This window comes from Colletes latitarsis, chromosome 10, assembly GCF_051014445.1.
Source record: "Colletes latitarsis isolate SP2378_abdomen chromosome 10, iyColLati1, whole genome shotgun sequence".
Taxonomy (NCBI): Eukaryota; Metazoa; Arthropoda; class Insecta; order Hymenoptera; family Colletidae; genus Colletes; species Colletes latitarsis.
In genome coordinates, this window is record NC_135143.1 from 24449301 (window position 1) to 24475141 (window position 25841).

At 39.6% G+C, this 25841-nt stretch overlaps 2 protein-coding genes across 15 annotated transcripts in view; both read left to right on the forward strand.

Annotated features, from left to right (window-relative positions):
• Rgl (Ral guanine nucleotide dissociation stimulator-like) overlaps positions 1-3806 on the forward strand; it is a 56827-nt gene extending 53021 nt beyond the window's left edge. For 5 of the 6 annotated variants that reach the window (XM_076775218.1, XM_076775217.1, XM_076775219.1 and 2 more), the window contains 3 exons: positions 49-671; positions 1053-1367; positions 1836-3806. In XM_076775218.1, coding sequence (XP_076631333.1) covers positions 49-671; positions 1053-1367; positions 1836-2489 — 1592 coding nt within the window. In that variant the 3' untranslated portion in view covers positions 2490-3806. The remainder of the gene's footprint in view (positions 1-48; positions 672-1052; positions 1368-1835) is intronic. The other variant, XM_076775222.1, reaches the window with a different exon arrangement.
• Positions 3807-4313: 507 nt separating this feature from the next.
• Positions 4314-25841, forward strand: part of Dysc (whirlin protein dyschronic) — a 154354-nt gene continuing 132826 nt past the window's right edge. For 4 of the 9 annotated variants that reach the window (XM_076775206.1, XM_076775209.1, XM_076775210.1 and 1 more), the window contains exon 1: positions 9079-9392. The gene's annotated coding sequence lies outside the window, so the exon portion shown is untranslated. Of the gene's footprint in view, positions 4592-7009; positions 7164-9078; positions 9393-25841 lie in introns of those variants that run through there. The other 5 variants (XM_076775212.1, XM_076775213.1, XM_076775214.1 and 2 more) reach the window with 3 other exon arrangements.

Below are 25841 nucleotides of genomic sequence, written 5' to 3' on the forward strand. Positions count from 1 at the left end.
CAGACCAAGCGAACCGATTCGCTGAAACTTACGATCGTCTCTTTCCAGACTCGTGCCTGGTCTACGATAATGGCCGACTGCCGCGTGGCTCACCGGAACCTATCGTCGAACCCTGGGCGACTTACAACTTCCCCGAGGTTCCCCACCGTCATTTCGCCGAGCAGTTGACCCGCATGGACGCGGAGGTGTTCAAGAAGCTGGTGGCTCATCAGTGTCTGGGTGCTGTTTGGTCGAGACGAGATCGCTCGAGGAGCCACGACGCCGCCACCGTGCTGGCGACCGTGAATCAATTCAACGCCGTGTCGCTTCGCGTCATCTCCACGATCCTGATGGAACCGTCGACGAAGAGCCAGGAACGCGCGCGCATTCTAGAGACGTGGATCGACATTGCTCAAGAGCTGCGGATCCTCAAGAACTTCAGTAGTCTGAAAGCTATCGTGTCCGGGCTGCAAAGCAATCCCGTGTACAGGTTGGAGAAGTGCTGGCAATGTATGCCCAGAGAGAAGCACGAGCTCTTCAGGGAACTGGAGAGAATATTCTCGGAAGAGAACAACGCGTGCACGCAAAGGGAGCTTCTGATCAAGGAGGGCACCGCCAAGTTCGCGGACACTGCCGGCAGGAGCGACAGACACCTGCAGAAACTGTTCCAGAAGCAGAACACTCACGCTGGTGTAAGTGAAATTCTCTTTTCTCGATCTTGGATTCCTACGTTGTCTTACTCTCTCTTATCTCTCTTCTCTATCAGTTTCTCTTCTGACCCTCTGTTATGGTAGAGGCCAAGATACAGCGAGGTTGTACGTTTAATTGGTTTCATGTAACACAATCTAAAGAAAAAAGATAAAGTTAAATTAGATAGGAAAGAGAGCCAAAAGAAAACGTAAACAGTGTAGGAAAAACTGAAGCATAACGCATTTGTTTAATTTTTTATAATTCCTGAGTGTTGAAGTTCTATATCTTGGCTTGTACTATACCTACAATTTCTCTGATTCGCTCAAACCCAATTTGATACATGCTTTTGTTGCTGTACCAATGGATGATATTTTTAAATTCAGAACATCAGCTATGGAACGATTCCGTATTTGGGAACCTTCCTGACGGACCTGACGATGATCGATACCGCGATACCGGATACGATAGCCGAAGGTCTGATCAATTTCGACAAGAGGCGAAAGGAGTTCGAGGTTCTGGCCAGGATAAGGTTGCTCCAAGGCGCGGCGAACGCATACAGCTTCAACACGGACCTTCTGTTCGATCGTTGGTTCCACTCCGTGGTGGTGTTGGACGATCGAGAGGCGTATAAACTGAGCTGCCAGATCGAGCCACCGCCGCCTGGCAATACTCTGAGCAACCGCGGCAAGAAGAAGCAGGTCAGTAAACACCTTGTTTCCTAGATCTGTTAATCGAGCGAAAAATAGTTAATATTCTGAGTTACGTCACGAACAAAAGACGGAGAACCTGAGAAGGGATTACTATTGGGAGACGAGATGATGCTAAACGATGCAAGAGGCAAGGGGAATCGTCAACACGATCCATGTAATCCTCTCCGCTTGTTAGGTTCTTGGTTATTATACGGTAAGTCGATCACGAACCCTTAAACAAGTCAAGAACCTAAACAATGGAGGGGATTAGGTGGAGTGTACGGATTCTCTTTGCCCCTTGCATCGTTTAGCTTGTGGTTAGTACAAATAGTACAAAGTAAAACAATCGTTTATCCAGAGTAATCTCGATATGTTGCGACACTTTTGCAAGAAAATATTTTTAGTTGAAAAACGCCTCGGTTGACAGGTCGATCCGTGCCTCGATCTCAAAGACTCAGTTGAGATTTGTGCTTTCAGAGTCATCAGGGTCACCGTAAGAACGACTCGATAGCGTCCACGTCGAGTTCCAGCAGCTCTCAGTTCTACTGCGACCTGGATTCGTTGCCCAGCTCGCCTCATAATTCTCTCGACCGGCGAACCTCGCCGTCCCAGATGTCCAGCTCCTCGTCTAGTTCTTCATTACCATCCCTGGACGTGTCTCTGAGCTCTGGGGGCGGTAACGGTGCCGTGGGCAACCAGCACAACCGATTAGCGCCGCCGACCGCCATCACCGCCAACGGCACCAGTCCCAATCTCGTCGGTCTGTCCAGTCCGAGCCACTCGCACAAAAGCTCGCCGGATTTTTACATCATCAAGGTAACCATGGAGACCGACAACGTCGAGACCGACGGTGTGGTGCTCTACAAGTCGATCATGCTCTCGAACAACGAGAGAACGCCGCAAGTGATACGGAACGCGATGCTCAAACTGGGAATAGAAGGCAGCCCCGATCAGTACACGCTGGCCCAGGTGCTGCCCGATCGGGAATTGGTACTGCCAAACTCCGCGAACGTTTATTACGCCGTGAACACCGCGCACAACCTGAACTTCATCCTACGACCTAGAAGGGAGCCTAACGACACGGCCACGGACAGCCCGAAAAGCAAGACGAGCCTCGGCCACAAGCGGTAGTGCTGATTAGTTTAAGGATTGGACTAACGATGCAATCACGACGAAAGTTTAAAAGCAGTTCGGAGTGATCCTGGAAGACTCATTCATCGAGAACGTTTTCGTCGAATCCCCAAATCGAATCTCATTACGTTACGATGGTGCGTTTACCACGTTTCGTTTTTTTTTTATAACCATGACAGTAAGAACGTTCGATCGCCAGGTTCGGAGTGACAAACAGCGACGAAAGCGGTGCACCAAGGTTAAGACACCACAAGGTTTATTTTCTCCTTCGGTTTTTTTTTTCTTTTTTTTTTTTTTGTTACCGGGCGCACACTCGTGTTAACACAACGCTGTTACCCGCAATACACGGTACTCGAGTTCGACATTAATGTTATTACGCGATTTTGCGGACTAATTTAGCGTTAGGGTACGTTTAGCGTGAGTCATAGGTCTCTTATCGACGCACATGCGAAACGAACAAAGATAAGTCGACGGGAGACAGTAGTTGAGGTGAGGTGCCGCGAATTTAGCGTGTTCGTGTGTAGTCACGTGTATTTATATATATGTACCTCGCGCGGATTCCACGAGATTACGGGAGACGGGAGTTTCGCGACGAGTTACGCGAACGATTACGTCCGCGGGAAGATCATTGTGATTTTGTACATACCTTTAGTTCCGTAGCGCGGCTTCGAGCGTGAACGATCGACCGAGCGGACCAAGTGAATCCCAAATGAAAAATCGTCAATTACATTTTTTCTTCGTTTGCAGAAAAACTGGGTCGAAAAAAAAAAAATTTTTGAAGCGACATCCCATTCGTCCATTCCGCGATTAATTTTTCTAGCTACGCGGCCGCGACGACGCGTGGCGCAGAGAAATTCAATTCTGTGATATTGGAATCTCTCTCATTTCGGCTTTGGAATAAAAACAGAAAACCGAAATCGAGCATGCGTTTCGAGGGGCGATGAGAAAAAGATCCGAATACTCGTTCAGATATCGAAGCTAGGTGACACGTGTTAGAACGTGTGAACGTACGTTGATATATTTTTACAAGGACCTGCATGCATTCGTAATAGGACAACAAGGAGCACAGAATAATAGTGGCGGGATCCAAACCCGTCGAGGCTGGTCGATTCGCGTCGTCGGGTTTGGATTCTTGATGCATCGTTTAGCTTAGGCAATTTTGTACTTACCTCTATCGACCCTAATCTCCTCCAATCGTCTAAGTAGTTGTATTTGTTCGTGTACGCGTCAATTCCGTACTGAAATTGGCACAAGTTGTGTGTAATACGAGTCGATAAACGTGACAATAGATGGCCTACAATTTTATTCAGCGTTTTCCTGCGAGTCATTTTCCTCGCCTGACTTCATACCGACGATTCTACGATTCGTATAACGATCGAGCGTTTCAGAGAAACTTATCCATCCGTTTGTCGAATTCCAATCGTTCCTAATCGAGTCATTCTTCCAATTTTTATCATTTTACATCCTCCTACCCAATTTCAACAGAAGTTAGGTTCTTTGCCCCATTTCCATTCTTACACATCTCCTGGCAAAATCGGTAAAATTAATTCTTCTTTTATCCAATTGCAATCAGGCCTATTAGAATTAGGTTTTCTACCTAACTATCATCAGGACCACACAGGGTCAACCTTCCAAAACCTACATTTTTTACTTCCTACTATAAGATCTATCTCTTTCCATGTCTCTTCTACCCAGTGTCAATCAAGACATATTTCTACACGTACCCACGAAGAATAGATCCAATCATTCTTTCTTTTGCCAACCTGCAATCGGACTAAATGTATTCCCTCATTACATCCAGCCCTTTCACCAAATCCGTTATCTTCCAGCGACTGTTTCCCCATTCTAACCCCTCGTCTGTTTCCTACCTAAGGTCCCCAGATATCCTGCAGCTATCCCAGTGTAACCATCGCTTATCCGGACCATCGGGGAATAACTTTAACGGGCGCCTATCTCGACGGGCGGGATGATCAGATCGTAACCGCGCGAAGTGGAAACCGTGCCGCGTGGCCTCGCTGATGACTTCCGGTATGCCAGCACATCCGGCACGCGAACCTGTTGATACGTTCCGCGGAGGGTGCAAGTACCCCAACGGCAGTCAGGTAGGTGCACCACGTTCCTCTATGCTAAGCGAGACCAACAGTTTCGACCGATGGCTCGCGATCATTCAGCAAAGGCCGGGTAAGGGCGATAAACCACCCCCTTTCCGCGGCACCGATCGATGCGATAAGGGCGAGAGAGCTTCCTCGAGGAAACCGCGGGGGTTAGCCACGCGCGAACTGGCTCAAGGTCGTGCTTACGTCAGAGCTGGCGAACCTCGAGGAATTCGAACGTGCATGCCGACGGAGGCTTAACTGGTTCCGAGTATCAATTCCTGATCGCCGCGTGCCAACGGTTAACGCGATCGTTGCGTGGTTTATTTAAAATATGCGGCCGATGCTTGGTTTCAACCCCTCATCGACGACCTTGGAAGTCGCGCGAATCTTTAATACGCGGATGGCTCGACTGGTTATGCGGATGAGCTGTAATTCGGTTGCAATTCGATTCTACACGAGAAAACAATAACCATCTTCAAGTTGCAGTAATGATTCGTAAATTGAACACTTCTATCGGGACGTCGTAAATCTAACGAAAAATACCCCCTCTGAGCAAACACAAAAGGATTACTCGTGATTGTTTAAATGTTAGAGAACAAAGCTCATTTACCAAATAACAGGGTATACATATACAGGGTGAATCGCGCAATTGGGACGAGAGATAGAAACGAACTGTAGAGGGCAAAATCGAGTGGTATAATAGTGTCTATTTTTTGTTATAACAAAAGATAATCAATTTTATTTAGAACCACTGATCGACGGAAACTGAAAATTTGTTCAGACTAGACACTCGAGGTAATCAAATGCAGGTGAAAATTTATTAAATGGCGTTGTCCAAGATTTTGGTAATCGACTTGCTCTCGCAGAAAGGGTCCACGCAAAAAGAAAAAGTTAAAAATCACTGCTGAAATTGACGTTGGACATTTGTTTAGAAAATTTCTGCATCCAGCGTTTCGATCGAGAGAGTGTTTACACGCATGCTTTTGCAGTTGTCGGTCGTGCATCAAGCATCACGTCACAGTTTTAATTTAGAGAGTTAACGCCAGCATCGCGTGTCTAACCATGATCGACAGTTTCTACTGCGTCGTGGAATTAACCGTGACTGCATCTAGGTAGCCGTGGTTGTCCTATCGTTGAATTTATTACGCGAACGCATTCTACTTTTCATGATAAAAAAAACTGTTTCTCAATGTTTTATACCGCCATTCCGTTTGTTCGAACCTTTTTAATTTATTGATAGATCGAAGAGTACTCGTAGAAAACACTCTAAATAACGAAAATTTAATTTTTTTACGAGGAAAAGGATGTTATTTGATTTTAAATTACCTAAAGAATTTCATTTACTTTTGTTGCTAAATGTGACCAGGAATACGATAACCCAAATGTATTACAAAATTCAATATTTCATTAAAAAGTCTGATGTGCTGTTTATTTAAATGCGTAAATTTTGTATTGTAAATGTCAATCTTGTTTGTTCCCAGATTACTAGCATGGAAGATTGAAAATATATTTTCTTATTTTCAAGTAGAGTTTGTTATAAAATTTTAATAAGAAAGAATTCAATATTTTTTTCATTTCGTTTCTCGACGGAGGAACAAAATTTTTCAATTTTAGCAATTGCAGTGTTTTCTACGAGTCGATCGAAGCTTCAATACGTGTGAATCAGCACGAATCTGTCAGAAAACCATACAAGACAGAGTATCTTAAACCGCTATATTTTAAGCAGTTCGAGTAACCTTGTATTCATTAACTTTGCACTATACAATAATCCACTAACAAGACGTTCTCAACCTACTTCGTTTTGCAACGGTTCTACTTAAATTATAATATTCCTCCGATTATTCGAACGAAATTTTACTCGATGCTCTCTTTGGTGATCAGCATTTCTTATTTGTTTACTAATTACAAAAACAGACAGTGGGTGGACATGATTTTCGCAAGCATTAAAGGTTCAAGTCGAAAGCCTCGTAATTTCGTTCGTTTTTCGAATTCCGGTCGAAAATTTTATTGGATCGTTCTCGAGGCTATAAAAACCTAACCCAGACCTAAACACAAACTAAATGATTCTCCTGTCGCGTAAAGCCTCCCTTAAAAGCGTTTTTAAGGCGGACGTAACCGCTGCTACTTGGCTTTCGAAAGGTTTATGACTGGGTCAGAGGATGGATAACACTATGACATAAACTACCCCCAGGAAATGGTACACCCACTGAATGGTACTGTCACAAATCACCCTTACGAATGGTCGTCTGGCAGTAGCTAGCGACTCGAAATCGCGTAGTCATCGGTTGCCTAGGAATTGATTGTTTAGGGTAAACTCGGGTACGTTGAAAGACGCGAGACATAGCACGACTTTGCATTGTGTAAAGGATGAACACATTGTCCCGAAGGATCCGACTTCGGGGTGGGGAAGGTTTCGATGCCTTCTGGTAAGACGACTGAACGACATTTAGTCCAGAACCGTCGAAGGGAAAAGTCGCGTCGAGCGAGCGTAGCGAGCCAGTCTTTTTCTTTGACACCTAACAAGTAATTAAGGGGATTATTTCAAATGACTTTGTCTCTCGTCAAGGCATCCAGTACTGTAAGTACAAATATTATTATCGAGAGTATATCGCAATTTCATTACTGAAATTTAACCATTGTCCGAAGTATATAATTGGATAATTATTTAAGTATCCCTTAACTTTGACTTGCAGTGAAAGTATATTAGTTCTTTTTTTTTTTAATAAAAGTTAACATTTAAATTATAAAATTACAATTTGTTAAGTATATTGGTCCTGAAATTTGAGACGAGAAAAAAATCTTGTTAAATAAGCTGATCTCTTTCTAGAGTATTTAATATTCTAACTAGAAACTCATTAATTCGAATACACATAAGGTTGCAACCCTTAAATCGGTTATTAAAATAATTACCGTGTCATTCACAGTGTCGTCTCCGGTCGTTAAATCATACAATACTCCGAGTAAAAATATTGTAATAACAAATATATGAAATGTCATCCGTGTTAAATTTGTATAAAATGTCACTGTGTGATAATTGGTTTTATTCAATTTTATCTCTGAAATGTGAGATGCTTTAAAAGTATATTGGTTTTCAGTAATGAAATGAGTTCATCTTTTAATAGGGTATCTTTTATTTGAAATAGAAATAATGTTATTCCAAATACATAGAATTTCATCCCCTAGTATTGTTTCAAATATCTTCGTGAGTCACTGAATCGTGCAATATTCTAAGAAAAATATTATAACAACAAATGCATGAAATGTCATCCGTTAAATTTGTATAAAATATTATTGTGTGATAGTTAATTTTCGGTCTTCAGAAATGAATTTATTTTTTAGTAGAGTATCGAAAATTTTAAGTAGAAATAATGTTACTCCGAATACATAGAATTTCATTTCCTAGTATAATTTAAAGTGTCTTCCTAACTCACTCGATCGTGCAATACTCCAACTAAAAATACGACGTGTACATAAAATTTCATCCCCTAGTATGGTTCAAAGTGTTTTTGTAGCTCACTCAATCGTGCAATACTCTAAGTAACAATATTACATATGCATAGAATTTCATCCCCTAGTATAATTTAAAGTATCATCATAGCTCACTCAATCGTGCAATACTCCAATTAAAAATATTACATATGCATAGAATTTCATCCCCGAGGATAATTTAAAATGTCTTCCTAGCTTACTCGATCGTGTTACTCCAAGTAAACATATGTCATATACATAAAGTTTCATCCTCTAATGTCGTTCAAACTGCCTTCATAGTTCACTGAATCGTGCAATATTCTAACAATAAATACATGGAATGTCGACCATGTTAAATTTGTATAAAATGTAATTGTGCTTAACTGTAACTTAATAAACAATTGAGACTGTAATTGAGAAAAATAACTATCTCAATTTGCGATTCTATAGCAGTAAATCGATTTTCAAAAATGACTTCAACTTTTAACAGAATATCGAATATTTTAAGTACAAGTAATGTTACTCCAAATACATAGAATTTCATCCCCCATAATACGAAATTTAAAGTATCTCTAATTCACTCAATCTTGCAATACTCCAATTAAAAATATCACATACACACATAGAATTTCACCCCTACTATAATTTAAAATCTCTTCGTCCCTCACTCGAACGTGCTACGCTCCACCAAAAAGTCTCACCCCCTATCATAACTCAAACCTCCTTCTCCGCCAAGCGACGCAACAGCCCCGAAATAAAAAAATACTCCAACAACGGATACACGGAAACGTCATCCCCTTCTCGCGCACGGTTAACCGAAATCTCGCTCCACGGTCGCGCCACCCCCGGTTCCTCGTCGAGATTCACCGGAGGGGCTTGCGCCCTCGACGTCCGTTTGGTTCGTGGAACGGTCGACAGGCGTCGTTGGGGTTCGGTCAGCAGCGCACCCCCGGCCCCTGTTAGGCCAACCCCTAGCCCTCCCCCCCTCCGATTGAACCGGTGAACTCGAGTCGAAGCAACCCCCGGCTAGGCCCTCGGTCGAGTGTCAGTCGTGAGCTTGGTGCCGAGCTGGGGCGATGCTCGTCGCTCGCATGTGCTTCGCGATTGCACCGAGTGCTCGCCATTCCGTGTTCCGCGTGCCGTTGTTCGTCTCCCATCGACACCATCGCGGTCGATCGTCCTCCTCGTCGTCGTGGTATCCGTCGCCGCCCTCGTCGACGTCGTCACCTGTGTCGTCGAGGCCCCGAACGCTGCCGCAACGACCGCCGACGGTGCAACGACCATGCGACGAGCGGACAGCCGCACGTGAGCAGGTCGTCGCGACTGCGAGATGAGAAACGTGAGTCCCCCGATTATCCCCGCGATCGCGTTTCCGCCAGGATCCCGTATACCCTCCGCGGTCCAAGGACACGCTCGGAGCCACCGCCGGATCCCGTCGTCGCGGTGGCGCGAGAGATGGCAGGCGACGCTGAAATTCGAACCGCGCTCGACAGATCCGTGCGTTTAGGCCAGCTCCGCGGGGGTGGTTCTAGGCTTTCGCTGCGCGTTGTCGGGTTTCGGAGCCCTTCCTGGCTCTCCATCGATAACCACCAGGGTCCCGTCGAGGATTCGCCTCGGAATCCTACGCTCTGACCCTCTGATCTGAACGCTCCGCGCGCTCGAGAGTCGGTTCTCTTTCGGTTTCTAGCGATCCTGCCTACCCTTTCTTTGCCTCTCGTTTTCTTGGGAAATTGTATTATCGGTGATCCACGATCACGAGTGCTTTCAATAGTGTATAAAACTTGGAATTACCGAGATTAAAAACGCCTGTTGTCCTCGGTGTCCCGAGGACTCGTTCGATCGAAGGTCGATCCGGAGTTTTGGGGCTGTTCGAAACTTCTGTTTGAAAAGAGGCGCCCCCTTCGATACCGCGAGTGTTTACGGATTCCGTTCCGTCGGTTCTCCCGTGTAATAATCGCACGGTTTGTCGGAACAATTTTTATTCGAAAAGGTCACACGCGACGTGTTCTTTTGTCTTCCTGCACGGTATAAAAAAATTGCATCATACTACGGCGAAATCAATAACCCCGTGCACGTCTTTGAAAATATTTATAAATACTCTTTCCCATCGACGGGGAGTATTATTATTATTATAGCGTACTTATCGCGCGCATCCAGTGAAAGTGTAAACATAGCGTACAATTGCAAATACGAATCGAATAAATAAAACACAAATAAATTGTCTTTTTACGTTTGGAGACGGTATCTGGGAAATAGAACGAACTGGCTGTAGCTACGGTCTCGCATCCATTTTTAAATACGCAGTTCCAAACGAGTTTATTGGACAATTAGTCCGTGGGAAAGTACTGGGAACAATCACGTGCGTTCGGTTGAATGCAATTTCCACTCGACTGCGTACTTAATTCCCTGATATAGGCGCTAGGCCCGTTTAACTCGAAGAAAACCACCCCCCGTGGCCGAGCGTTGTTGCATTCGCGCCACTATTTCCAACGAATCTTCGTGTTACGCTATCTCCGGCGCCGTTAACGTCGTTCTTTGTCCGCGTCTAGGGCACTTCCGCGTGGCCATGAGTTATTTGGTCCAAAGTCAAGCGGCCAGCATCCCTTCGTCCTTCCTCTCCCTTTTCCCTACGTTCTTTCATTTAGATTTTCACGCGTTTATCGCGTACTGCTTTTTATACGACCCTTGTTTTCTCACCCTTCACATTTTATTCCTCTTTCTTTTCACGGGTCGTTTTCAACCCTCCTGTTTCCCGATCGAGTTTCCTTTGTTTCAGTCTCGCTGCTCTCCTCCCAGTGTGTTTTATTTTCCTGTCAATGAGCCTGCTCGTACAGGGTGGGGCATTTACGACAAGACACTCGGACAACTCGTCTTTTTCGTTAGGGTTGAAAGGAACGTTCGAGATACAGGTCGTTTGGACAGTTCAAAGTCGAAATTTTTATCTAAATACAGATCTCGAACAACGGATAAGAAATAGATAAGCGTTCATCTGTTTCTTATACAATGAACATACAAATTTTTTATTTAGATTGTTATTATGAAAAATTCTTTACATCGATGTTTTATAAAATGAGTGACAGGACCCTTTGAGTTCAAGTATTTTACAATTTTAGGAGGGTTCATTAAAAAATTTTCAATGTGAAATGATACGAATAATTTAACGTCTCATTCGTTAAATTTAAATAATTTAAATTTAAATACAAGTTAGCTTTAGAACATTTGCGACATTTTCCTACGGACAATTTAACGTGTTTCATTATAATTTATATGAGTTTGTGCGAATAAAATACATCGTTTCACATTGAGAATTTAATATATTTCAAATGAACGCGATAAATTTCTCATACGCGTCTCCTGACGTTCCGGCTTCCAAAATATTCAAACACAAAGGTTTAAACGCCCCACCTTGTATTATTTCTCGTTAACGGTGCCTCTGCAGACTTCGCTTTTATATTTCTTACCAGTCGTACGTTTTCCTTGCTTCCGTTCATCCTTTTCAACCCTTATTTTTCTTTGAATTCTGCTTCAAAACTCGGTTTCATGTTCATTTGTATCTCGGCTATTGTTCCCATTGATTCTTTCGTATTTGTGTAACGACCTATTTGTTATTCCTTCCGTCGACTATTCTTGCAGTATTTTTATTAACGTTCCTGTTAATAGTGCTTCTGCGTCAATTCCGTATATTTCGCATTCGATTCGATTTTCTTTGACATTATTTCCTCGTCCTGTCTGAAATTTAGTTCCATTCTCGCTCGTACCTTTAACTATTGTTCCCTTTGTCACTTTCATTTCGCGTTTGAACCTCTGGTTTCTTTTTCCATCGAGTATTTTCAATATTATTTCGCGTTAATATTACACCCATTTTTTTTTGTATGGATCTTTCGATATGTAATTTTAAATAAAAGGAAGTCAATAATTTTTCGCTCGTAACGCTGTGTGCACGCGATAAAAGTGAAATTGCATTATAACGAATAGATAATACAACTGTTTGACGTAGCTAGCGGTAATTCGTTCATGTTTTTATACAACATTCTACGATAAACAGGGCTAATTTGCACTTCTACGATAACGGGACAGCCAATCGTGCGCTTATTCGCTGATATCTATGACTTTCAAACTACAAATACTTTATAACGCAAAGTTACAAACGGAGCTAATCGATTTTTGACACCATAAGCGTAATAATGTACGACTGAAACATTACTGTTTCTTGAAGATTATCGAAACTACAGGATCGAGAATGTTATATAATTAGACTAACGATTATAGAGGCCAAAATAAGACGAAAATCGAGAATACTAATTTGTTGATGGAGGCTTCGTTAAAAAGTTATTGACGTTTAAAGTTCCGACCGTATTAAATTTTTTTCTAGAAACTGGCTAGGATTTCGGGGGTGGGTCTATTCACCAAAAATAATTGTAATTGACCCCTGCAATCGAAAATAATTTTTCCAGAACGATTTGAAATTTTTTAATTTCGTCTAAAAATTTCAGTACCTATTCGAATTTTTTTCTTGAAAATGCGTAGGATTTCGGGGGTATGTGTGATGACCAAAAATGATTGTAATCGAGTCGTGCAACCGGAAATAATTTTTTTAGAACGATTTGAAATTTTTTAATTTCATTTTGTAATAACTTGCTAACTTACTAACGAAGCCTCAGTCAAGAAATTGATATTCTTTATTTTCGTCTTATTTTGGCCTGTATAGACACCCAATTTTATTTAACTCTGCACATTTGTTAATTTTGTAGACGAATACACTATTAATCTGAATATATTTTGATGAAAATTTGAGTAGCATAGATATGAGTGTAATAGTTGCAAAGAGTTACTCTTCCTGTTTTCAATTATTCTTGGTATTACAAATGCAGTTTTCATTCGCGCAGACCACAATTTACTTCACTGAATTTCTATTTTCTAATATAGAAAATTCGCAATAAACGCGTAATAGACGTTGAATTATTAAATAACTGTTTTAATAGGTGTCTATATAATTTGCAGATAATGTTACGATGTTAGCAACGCCATTACGTAACGCATGATAACAGCATGTCGTCATAGCCTTCGTGTTTCATAAGAAATATTCAATAACGCTGCTACAGGGCCTTTTCAAAGCAGCGTTAATTTAACCACTTGCGTTAGCAATAATTGGATCGTATTGCATATTACGTTTCTTCAATATTATTCACGTAGCACGTGTATGGAATGCATATAACAATAATTTGTTAAAAATGCGTTAACCGCCATAAAGATGTTTTGCTTTAAATTAACAAAAGTTGAAATTAATATCGACCCACGACATCTATTAATCTTGCGAAGACGGTTGTATCAGGGCATCTCAGAAAAGAAACTATTATACAGTACCATTTTGGTTGCTTTACTCAACAAATTACATCTTAACAATTGAAATATCAAGCCACAATAGCATAATAATACAATCTACTTTAAAAAAAAAATATCCACATTCTGCAGTTTATAAAGAATCGCTTTTGGCCTTAACAATAATCTTCACCCTTTCCATCTTTTACAATCTTTATACTTTTTGTCAATAATTTTCTCTATTTTATAACTGTTATTTTTAATTCCTGCAGAAGAATCTTTGCAGTTTTCTATTAACCCTTTGCACTTCGAAAGTCTTTATTAATACGAACTAGCAATACCAAATGCAATTTTTTCATGTGACTTCTAAAAATAAACAAAATATTCTTCTCTCCTATATTTCCTATATTCAATTTCTGTTGTCATAAATGAAACTTGAATCGAGCTATACTACGTATTATATTTGTCCCCATAGCGACGCCAGTGGAGTGCAAACGGTTAAAATACTGCTCGTGACCCCTCTAGAAAATAGACGATCCACAGGTTTTGGAACCAGCGATCCATACAGGGTGTTCGGCCATCCCTGGGAAAAATTTTAATGGGAGATACTAGAGGCCAAAATAAGACGAAAATCAAGAATACCAATTTGTTGATGGAGGCTTCGTTAAACAGTTATTAACGTTTAAAGTTCCGCCAGTACTGAATTTTTTTCTCGAAAGTGGGTAGGATTTCGAGAATATGTCTATTCACCAAAAATGATTATAATTGAGCCCCGCAACCGAAAATAATTTTTACAGAACGATTTGAAATTTTTTAATGTAATCGTTAATAACTTTTTAACGACGCCTCCATCAACAAATCGGTATTCGTGATTTTCTTATTTTGGCCTCTAGAATCCCCCATTAAAAATTTTTCCCAGGGGTGGTCGAACATGTATATCGTCCGATTAAGCATCCCCGATTATTCCTCCTCCTTTCGTCGTTTCGTTCACGTCCTGACGGCAGCTCGCGTTCCAGGAAATATTCCTACGCTTTTATTATTAGCGAACGCCACCCCCGCTGCGACGACCCTCGATTTTCACCCCCTGACTCGCGTCCCGTATCGCGTTGTCTCGATACGATGCAGCCGCGATCGATCTATCGGTACGGAACGACCTTACGGCGACGGGTCTCGTCGACCGATTTCAGTTTTAATGAATTTTTTAGCCGACGTTTCGTAGGGAAACTCAACGCCATGGCGGTGCCCGTTAATTAAGGCCTCTGGAGCTGGCACGTGGAACCGTGGTTTTTTTTTTACGTTTGACAGCTCTGTCAATGGCGTCTGAAAAGCTGCGGCGGTCGCAGTTTCGTTCGAACGCGATCGTCCGCGTTCGTTCCGAAATATCTGTGCCTCGTTTGCGCAAGTTGTGTGTTCCAAAAAAAAAAAAAAAAAAAAATAAAATAAAAAAGCGTTAAAAACTTTCATGGTTTACTGCTCGTAACGCTCGCGCGGAGCAGTAAAAAAAACACGAATAAAAGCGAGTTGCGTGGCTGATAGCTCGATGAGATACGAAAGGTTATCTGTGTTACTTTCCCAGCCGGTGTTCCGTTTGATTTATTATTATTTACGTATCGTAACATTTGTATATTACTGTATAGTAACAATACGAAACAACACGCGAAACTTTAACCGTGAATATTTTATTCAGCGTTGAACGCGAAGATGTAAAGTAGCGTTATACAATCGCAATGCTTTCTCTTTGAATGATATTAAAATTTAAACTGTTGAGTTTTGCAGACTTCGTATTTGGCCTTTTAAAAATTTGTTGAAAAGAGAAAGGACATTGAAATCGAATGCAAGTTTTAATATAAAGTAGGAAAAAGTTACAAATACTTTGAAAGTGATTTGTCGATGAACCGATTGAAGCACAGTGTACTTTGTTCGACCCAAACGTTGAAAGTTTAATTTAATAAGACCTGATACGAGAAATTTATTTGCCCGTTCGTAAGTTTGGATAAGAAAGTTACATCTATGATAGTTCTTCGCTGTTTAAAGCTCGATATATGGAGAATAATCAGGCGACAATGGCGGCATACTCGGTCCAATTAGGCGCGCGGCAAATCTTAGAAATCTGCGCCTTCTAACTGCGTTCGACACGAAACGTGACGATGAAGTTTCGAAATTAATTCCATAAAACATTCTATTTGGAAAATTAAAAATAATCCTACAATAAGTATTTATTATTCCATAATAAATTTACGTTTGTAAGAACATTAAATACAGTCAATTTTATATAGATTTTTCTTGAATTTCATTTTACGACGTTTTGTCATCTTTTCATAATTCGTTATTAGTAATTTCTGTCTAGATAGGAATTTTATTTATCCCCAGTGTTATGAAAAGGATCTCTTCCAAATTTTGTTTCTCACAACCAATTAATACTCTAGTGTTTATTTATCTAAGAAGGTATTGCCCATAGTAGAACTAATCTATTGTAGCATGCTTCACAATCTCGCTGATAGCGATCCAAGTGCGATCCTATCTTCGTCATCGTTAGTACCTCGATAAGTATTAGTTTTACTACTAAGTGAATATAAATAGTAATTACTGTTAGCTTTAGTACATTAAATTAGGCGATTATTGCGAGTTGTAAACATTTTTTACATCCGTTATAAAACGAGTGGCACGACCCTTTCAGTTGACTTTAACAATCTAAGCGAGGGAGGGGGTGCAAAAGAAAAATTTGACTATTTCACGTGCAGAAAATTTTGTTTAAATCGAGAATCTTTTAGGACACTCGTAAGTCCTAGATTCTTTTGACCAAATTAGAATAATGTTTCTTGGAATAAATAATATTAGTTGCAACGAGTTGCTTCGTGCAATTGACAATTATCAATTCACCATATCTTACGAACCGTAATTAATGGCAACGATAAGTGGAAAACGACAAAGGAAATTTGTCTGGGAAGAAGTTTCGTAGAGCATAGCATCTAATAATTGTTCGAAACTCGATTGATGAGTTAGTCAGGCAACAAACGACAGTGTAGTACTAATAGGGAGCTGAATAGCGTGGATAATTAATTTGCTGCCAGTTTTAGTAACCAAATTACGGTAATTATTACATCCTGCTTAAAGTTCTCGATCTTCCATCAATGTTTCGTTCCACCAGTTGGTAATACATCGTGCATGTCATAAATTAACTTTTATTATACAAGTCTTCGAAATGGGCTTAAAAATTTGTACTTCCATTTTGCATAACACGTTTACATGGACAAGGGGTGCCTTCTTCAATTTTATTACAGTTTAAGTACAGAAATAAACTAATTGTGAAAATGGTTCTGAAATTAGTACTTTCCAGATCCATACCTAACATTACTGATACTGTAATCATCGGTTTCATCAATTACGTTTAAACAGTGCTTTGTATTTATACCACACTCGTTATTTATCATTCAGCTTCTGTTAAACGCAACAGAAGGTAGCAAATTTTATTGGAAATTTCCGTATGGAGAAACTATTAATTTTCGAATCTTTCAATTATTTATTCTTGTCGCTTTATCGAACAACACGAGATTTAACTATTTTAAAAATCGAAAAATCCAACGTCGCAGATAAATTTAATACGTTTGGAATAATTTTTAGTCGCGGCTGTTAGTTAATAAATTGAGATTTCAGATAATTTTAATAATAAAGTTTGCACGGCGACGGTTCGCCGGAATATTCAAAGGTATTTTTACCATTTATCAGACGAATTAATTTCGTATTATTCATTCGGGCCAGATGAACATATAAACGAGACTATTCGCGGCTATTTAAATTGCTAATCAGCTTAGCCGCGGCAAAGCGGATTTTCGGACTTTGTTTGGGCCACAGCTATGAATTTCCAACCCTCTCGGGTGCCCGGTTCCAACGGCCATCGTCGTACGCCTTGATTTTTCCCAGACACGGGCTAATAAAAGTTACCTGAAATTGCTTTCGACGTTGATCGCGACGCGATTACGTATTCATGATCCCCGCATAAAATATTACGGATTTCTTTGCCGGAACGCTTCCACGGCTCATTGTATTTTACAAAGTGGTATTTTGCGCTCGTAAATTAGCCACGCTCGTTCCAATATATTAATTACAAATTTTTATAACGACACCTGGTCGCGATCTTGCGAGGATTATTATCTCCAAGCATTCTAGAGATGAACCAAAACGTTTTTGCTTTGTCTGTAATTACCGGTACGTTCCGCCATCACGACGAAGATATTATTCCAAGTTGATATTTTCATTATAACTATCTTGGATCGCTCGTTGCAGCGTGGTATTATTGATTAATAATACGATGGTAATCGTTGCGCGTAATTACGAAGAATTTCATTTATTTACTCTTGAGTAATTCAATACAGAGAAACACACGGTCCATGTTTCGTGGGTTAATTATTTCGATCGTGTTTGTAATTATTGCAGAAATAATGGTTCATTTTGATCCAGGCGTATATTTCTGTTTAGAAATCCGAACGAAGCCTGCTTCGGAAATATTTTGTGAAAAAAAATTTTTAAACCTACCAAGAGTACATTTTTTAACAACGCTAGAAATATGTCTCCGAACCATCGATTTATTTGTCGAGTAATTTGAAAATAATTTCAATACATATATTCCCAATAAAATCGTAAGATTCGTATAAAAATATAAATTTTTCAAATCGATCGTATAAGACGAGATTTTAGAAGCGTTTATTAAACCTGGAATTTATTTGACTCGATTAAAAGTAACGCATGGAACGTGGAAGGAGGATTGTTACGTTGGACTCGTTGGTTGTTTTAAACAAAGCGTCGCAATTAACGGAGTCTAATCGAATATCGAGAGTGGGGGGGGGGGGGGACTGGCACAAAGCAACCCAGCGCTCCAACGAGCACAAATTAAGAGTCCCCTCGATTCGAAACGTTATCGCTTACGAAATCTTTCTCCCGAGTAAATTAGGTTAGAGGTGTTCGCATGCTCGTGTAACCGCGTGTGCACAATATTTCAAGGCTTAATTGGTGTCACGGCAGCGGCAAGAGTAGCCTCCGCCGACGGTTCGTTCTGTTTTCTTTCGCGGAGGACCGAGGGTGCTTCCAGCTCTGTTCTTTTCTTTTCGAAACTTGTACGCGCGTTCGCGGCTAACCAAGCCTCGCTGTATCAATTTTAGGGCATCTACTTCGTTGAACGATCTTCTGCTCGTAAACCGTTTCTCGAACATCCAGAAAGTACGCGTCAGCCTTCTCGTAGCCGATAATTTTGTAAAAGTTACCACGTATCGAGAGGTTGAAATGTAATTTAAACACTTTCTTCGAAAACGAGCGTGCAATTTCATCCAATGTTTATCTGCCACCTGATATGTGCATCGAAGCTAGTTTAATAAATTTTATTAGAATTGTTATGTAAATTATTTGAAATTCAAAAACGAGTTTTATTATCTGCATTATAGTCGAAAGAATACGAAATCGTAGGATGATGAATTAATTTCCAATTATGCTGGTCAAAATTGGACTTTGAATTTTACGTTCCCGAATGATTTACGTTCCCGGAAACGTGGGAGTATTTTTTACAGAACTATTTGATTAAAATTACTTCTCACGTCCCAACGTCTACAATATGCCAGACGAATGGGAGCAACTAAGAAATAACTAAAACCAAACGTCTTAATATTCTCAGAACGTAGAGTTGGTATTTTCTTTATTATCCATAAATTGTACGAACAAATAAATTTTGTCGACCAAAGCTGTAATCTTGGTTTGTGGGTTTATTAAATAACTCGTTATCGTAGTCGACGAATAAGGCTCGTCAGTACGAAGTTTTGATATTAATTATCCTTTATATTTCCGTCGTTCCGGGCTAAGTGCTTTTAATCGTTAAGAAAACTACGTTCGTTTTTTTACTACGTAACGTTTACGCGTAAAGTAGGAGCGTACGAAGCGTTGTTCGACTATTATTGCGAGTGACTGTAAATATGTCACCCGTTTTCGCTGCTCGACGCGTTAAAGATGGCTAATCGGTGTCACGGCGCGCGAGTTTCCAAGTTTGCTCGCTAAGGAGAATCGTAATTATCCTTTCTCTCGGCACGACAGCGTTCAGACGACTGCTTAATTATTCCGTGCTTTGAGAATCGTTGAAAAACGACGGCCAAACATCGGCGGAGAAGCGTTTTAAAGAGAATGCGACGAGCTTGAGCCACTCGAGCGTTTCAAGCCTGGAGGTCGCCGCGGGAGACACTAATTATTATAGACTCTTTTTAATGGTTCGAAGCTATTAAGAATATTTTTTTTTTCTCTTCTTCTTCTCCTGACCGTTTTAATTAGTCGGGTATGTTGCGTCGGGAATGAGAATTCAATCCTTTATAGTTGATTTGCCACGGAGTAAACTAATTACTACGCCCGGGGAACTGGTTCTTCGCTTCCGAGGGTTCGTAGCCAGTACGAATCTGCTTTCTATTTTGTTTTTATTGTTAATGATAGTAATCATGGTAATGAATTTCGTGCTTTATTAAATTTCTCGCGAACCGGCCAGATTCCATCTTGATCCTTTGGCTAGGTGGTCTTTTTAGTCCTGGTGTTTATCGATCATTCGAATATTCTGTTTTGGTTCGAAAAACACGGCAGAACCAGAAATTGTTTTATTGTTCATAACGCACGTCGTTCGATACGAGCGTCTTTTGTAATTGGACGAGTAGACTTTGTTCTTTTAAGTACAACAAAAATATCTAGTTAGTTGTGGCAAAAGAATTGTTACGATTTACGTTTCTACAGTTTCTATTAATTATTGGTAAATAGAATTTACCTTTCTGTGTCAACAATTGTAAATTCCACTTGTGTTTTGCCACTGAACGAAAGTTTCGAGTCGCATAATAGGAAATAAACAATTTAACCGGTTACTCTTTAAATAAATCTTGAATTTAGATTACAGAATGAAACATTTCACAGTTTATTCGTGTTTGATTCTGTATGTAAGGTTTTTATTAACCATTAATTATTCGTAAATAGAATTTGCCCATCTGTGCCAACAATTGCAAATTCCACTCATATTTTGTCACAATTTATCATAGTAGAAACGTCAAACATTGCGATATCTCTGTCAAACACGATCAAACTTCATCCCCAAACGAAAGTTTCAAGTCACAAAGAAGAAATGAACAACTCAACCGATTATTCTTCAAACAAAACTATAAATTTAGGTTGCAGAGTGAAACGTTTCACAGTTTATCCGTGTTTGATTCTGTATGCAAGGTTTTTATTAACCATTAATTATTCGTAAATAGAATTTGCCCATCTGTGCCAACAATTGCAAATTCCACTCATATTTTGTCACAATTTATCATAGTAGAAACGTCAAACATCGCGATATCTCTGTCAAACACGAGCAAACTTCATCCCCAAACGAAAGTTTCAAGTCACAAAGAAGAAATGAACAACTCAATCGATTATTCTTCAAATAAAATTATTTTAGGTTGCAGAGTGAAACGTTCCACAGTTTATCCGTGTTTGATTCTGTATGTAAGGTTTTTATTAACCATTAATTATTCGTAAATAGAATTTGCCCATCTGTGCCAACAATTGCAAATTCCACTCATGTATTGTCACAATTTATCATAGTAGAAACGTCAAACATCGCGATATCTCTGTCAAACACGAGCAAACTTCATCCCCAAACGAAAGTTTCTAATCACAAAGAAAAAATGAACAACTCAACCGATTATTCTTCAAACAAAACTATAAATTTAGGTTGCAGAGTGAAACGTTTCACAGTTTATCCGTGTTTGATTCTGTATGTAAGGTTTTTATTAACCATTAATCATTCGTAAATAGAATTTGCCCATCTGTGGCAACAATTGCAAATTCCACTCATATTTTGTCACAATTTATCATAGTAGAAACGTCAAACATTGCGATATCTCTGTCAAACACGATCAAACTTCATCCCCAAACGAAAGTTTCTAATCACAAAGAAAGAATGATCAACTCAACCGATTATTCTTCGAATAAAACTATAAATTTAGGTTGTAAAATGGAACGTTTCACAGTTTGTCCGTGTTTGATTCTGTTCTCCATTGTTTTCATCAACCGCGTCTGGTTGGCGCGAGAATTCGTCGATTTTCTGAGGGGCGGTTCGATGTCCCGATGACATTTCACCCCCGTGTCCCGAAAGATGCTCGGAGGGTTGATTTTTTCCAAGAACCCACCTCTTTGTCCCTCCCCCGTCCCCCGGTTGGGGCTAATAAGCGACGCGGTTAGCCGAGCCTCCGGCGTTGAATCGGCTCGTTTCCTCCGGTAGGCAGAAGACTGGGGGTGCCTCTCTTTTCTCCTCTCGTAACACTTTCCAGCCCTCGACCTCGTGGCCGAGGATCGATCCCCGTGACGTGGTGCGTGAGCACGCCTTCGTGGAAAAAAACGAAGCGGAGGGTTGCGGGGAAGCGAGGGGGGGCCGAGCACGTTAATAACTAATAGCAATGCTCCTCTGTTCCCGCTTGTAGGTATATACAGGCTGTGGCAAGCGTTACGGTCGCAACATTAACCTCAGGAAGACCGACAAGGTGAGTTCACGATCCTGACGAGCGACTTTAATACGGGAGCAAGTTCGAATCTTACGCGAACGGGGCGCAAAACAAATTACAGGGCTCAGAGGGTATTGTCGCGGGCAGCCATTTTGATAAAAAGTGCCATTGACTCTGGGGAAAGTCGAGGAGAGTCTGTGAACTTGACCGGTTTGTTTTTGAATGAGAAGCTTCCAGTCTTAGGGGCTGACGAGCACAGAAACGAATTACTGTTTTTTATGCGATCAACTAATTAGATACAGACTCAGAAGACGAATCCATAATTCTGATCAATTTTGAAGAATACTAGGCTCCAATCCTAGATGCTGATAAATACAGGAATAAATTAGAGACCAGTAGGGGTAGTGTTTTTTAGATCTGCTTTAAACTTGGAGATTGAAGAGTACAGAAATAAATTATAGGATATTAGAAGTTTATCGTGACCAGGTAATTAAATATAAATTGACATTAACCCTACAAAGCTAACACGATGCTAATATATGCAGAAAGAAATTGCAGAACATTAGGGGTACTGTTTTTTATGTGATCAACTAATTAAATACAGATTCATACGATGAATTCATAATTCTGATAAATTTTGAAGGATACTAGGCTCTAATCCTAGACGCTGATAAATACAGGAATAAATTAGAAACCAGTAGGGGTAGTGTTTTTTAGACCTGCTTCAAACTTGGATATTGAAGAGTACAGAAATAAATTATAGAATATTAAAAGTTTGTCGTGACCAGTTAGTTAAACACAAATTGACTAATAAATACAGGAATAATTATAGAGCATTAGTACTTTTTTTCAAATTTGTTTCTATCCACTGCTTTAATAAACAACATATCACAAAATTTAAATTAAAGAGTACGGACACATTCAACTGAATAAAAAATTCCAAAACGTGAATGTATTTTTAAAAAGTAGTTATTAAATATATGAATTTTACGAAAACAGTAATGCAATTTTGCTTTGGGCGGCCCGCTTTTAAAGTTTTGCTTTATTGAAGCGATAGACCAGAAGTAGTTTGAGAAACTTCGTTGCAGACAGTGCAATAAAGAAGCATGGAAAGGCAACAGAGGAAGTGTATTAGTTCTTATTTGCTTTCAAGACTGTTTAGGGTGCGTATCCGTTCAAATTTCAAATTAGAATAACCTTTATTCACATTCTTTTATTGAAAAATGAATTTATTATTATAAAACGAATCTAAATAAATACCACTCGAGTTTTGGTACCATTTGTCAGAGAAGAGACGTCAAACATCGTGATACCTCTGTCAAACACGACCAAACTTCATCCTTAAAGTTTCGTATCACGACCAAATTTAAAATACCATCTTTATTTTGTGCTACAGTTTTGAATTGAATTAACAAAATGGTTATTTTAACTTTTTCCATGCAAATGGATAAGAGATCCAAACAATGGAATAAAAAGGATTTTTGAAAGGTCTAAAACATCTTCTTGGACGCATATAGAGAAAACTAAAAATATTCTAAAACCAAGAGACTGAATATTTCTTGACGTATCCTATCTTTGCATTCGTTGCTCGCTTGGTGCTTTGTTTATATTTCAATGAAGTAAAAAATAAGTAAGTAGACTGACCAATATTCAAGAAACCGTGACATGACAGCCACCCGGTTTGAGCTAAGCTGTAGGGGTGCGTTTACCTACACTCTCATGTTCGACGCTTCTATAGAAAAGCAGTCGGTTGTTCGTTACTCGGTTTTCTGGCTGCAATATGGTGAGCTGTTTGCACGTCGATGTCGCACACGTGCCACGTGAATAACAACTGATACGCCGAGTTTAGCGAGCCATCCACGGCGAAATCATTCTTCTTCTCGCATGTTTTTCGCGCTCTATGCATTACGAACTGCCTTTTTCTGAACACTATTCTCCGCGAGCATCCACGATGCTTTTGTAGTATTTTTTTCCTCCCCTCTCCCCGTTTGGCATCGATGAATTCGATCGATTCGGCTCGCGGGACACTCCGTTCGAAGGTTTTCCGATTTCCTTTGTGTTTTACAACGCGTTTCATCGAGGTATTATCGTTATTATTCCTATCTTCTATCGTTACTCTTGTTACCGTTTAGCATTATTATTGCTACAGTTTAGATCCCTGCGCTGACACAATTTATAACTACTTCTGTAAAAATATATTTTTCTCTTAAACCTTTTTATTTAATTAAATGTTTCCATATTCTTTATAAGAAATAAATTTTAAAACGAAATTGTACTCTTCGACGGTTCCTTTTAAGAATTTCTTGATTGATTCTCTTTGGGGGATGATTTATTCTATTAGGGTAATTATAACATCGACGTTTCGACCAAAGAGGGATTCTGAAAATAAAATTAGAGTGAGAGAAATAGTTTTCATAGTAGCTATCGTGTATAAAATAATACGACAGTACCTTCGTGTACGACATTTAATCAACATTAGTGTGAATATTATGTAAACAATGGACTGAAACATTAAAGTAGAATTTTTTTAAGAGAAAAATATACAAATTTTTGAACTTCGAATCATGTAGACGTATTAACAAAAATTTAGGTCTTTGTTTATAAGAATTGTAATTATGTCGTACACGAATCAGATTATCCACGTTTCGTATCCAAGTTATAATGCTGCTAGCAGTGGAAACTTTACGAAAGTGTGATATAATTATTTAGATAAAAATCGAGATCTTCAACGAGCAACATGTCTGTTTATTAAATTCAGCGAACAACCTCGCCGTTTACGTTTTTGTGGGTCGCTCGTAGATTAATCTAAATATTCGTTCGCATATCGCACAACCTAAATCTCGGATTACTCAAGAAGGGTGGTTCGAATTCAATGTTTGCGCTAAATGTGTCAATCTCGGACACCCGTAGATCGCGAACGTCGAAAGGTTAACGGAAGGCAGTCGGTGAATAAAGAGCACGTGATTGTTTTTATATCGCGCGGGAGTCGAGCTTTTTGTCACACGTGGCTTAGTGTAAATAAGCCTAGCGCCATTAAGGGTTGATTTATACACGAGTGGCTTGTTCTTTCGTAAACACAAGAAACGTGGAAATCGTTAAATCTCGTTTCTTTTTCGCTGCTGAGCACGACAAAAAAAGAACTGTATTCTCGTATTATAGGAAGGAAATATAATTCTTTCTCCCTTGAACTCTCGTTACTCAAAAACTACTTTAACACTTTGACTGCCACGTCACCCATATACAGGGTGTTCGGCCACCCCTGAGAAAAATTTTAATGGGGGATTTTAGAGGCCAAAATAAGACGAAAATCAAAAATATCAATTTGTTGATGAAGACTTCCTTAAAAAGTTATTGACGATTAAATTCAAAAATTTTAAATCGTTCTGGAAAAATTATATATAGTTATAGGGACCAATTACAATAATTTTTGGTCATTAGAACTCGAAATTCTACCCATTTTCGAGGAAAAAAATTCGAGAAGGTGTGGAATTTTTCGACAAAATTAAAAAATTTTAAATCGTTCTGGAAAAATTATATATAGTTATAGGGACCAATTACAATAATTTTTGGTCATTAGACATACCCTCGAAATTCTACCCATTTTCGAGAAAAAAATTCGAGAATGTGTGAAATTTTTCGACAAAATTAAAAAATTTTAAACCGTTCTGGAAAAATTATTTTCGGTTTCAGGGGTCAATTACAATAATTTTTAGTGAATAGATCTACCCCCGAAATCCTACCCACTTTCTGGAAAAAAATTCAGTAGGGGCGGAACTTTAAACGTTAATAACTTGTAAACGAAGCCTCCATCAACAAATTAGTATTCTTGATTTTCGTCTTATTTTGGCCTCTAGAATCCCTCATTAAAATTTTTCCTAGGTGTGGCTGAACAGGATTTACCACTATGATACTAGAAAAATTCATCCTCAAATTAAGACGTCGAGGGAAATAAATTTGGATGGAATTTGTGAATT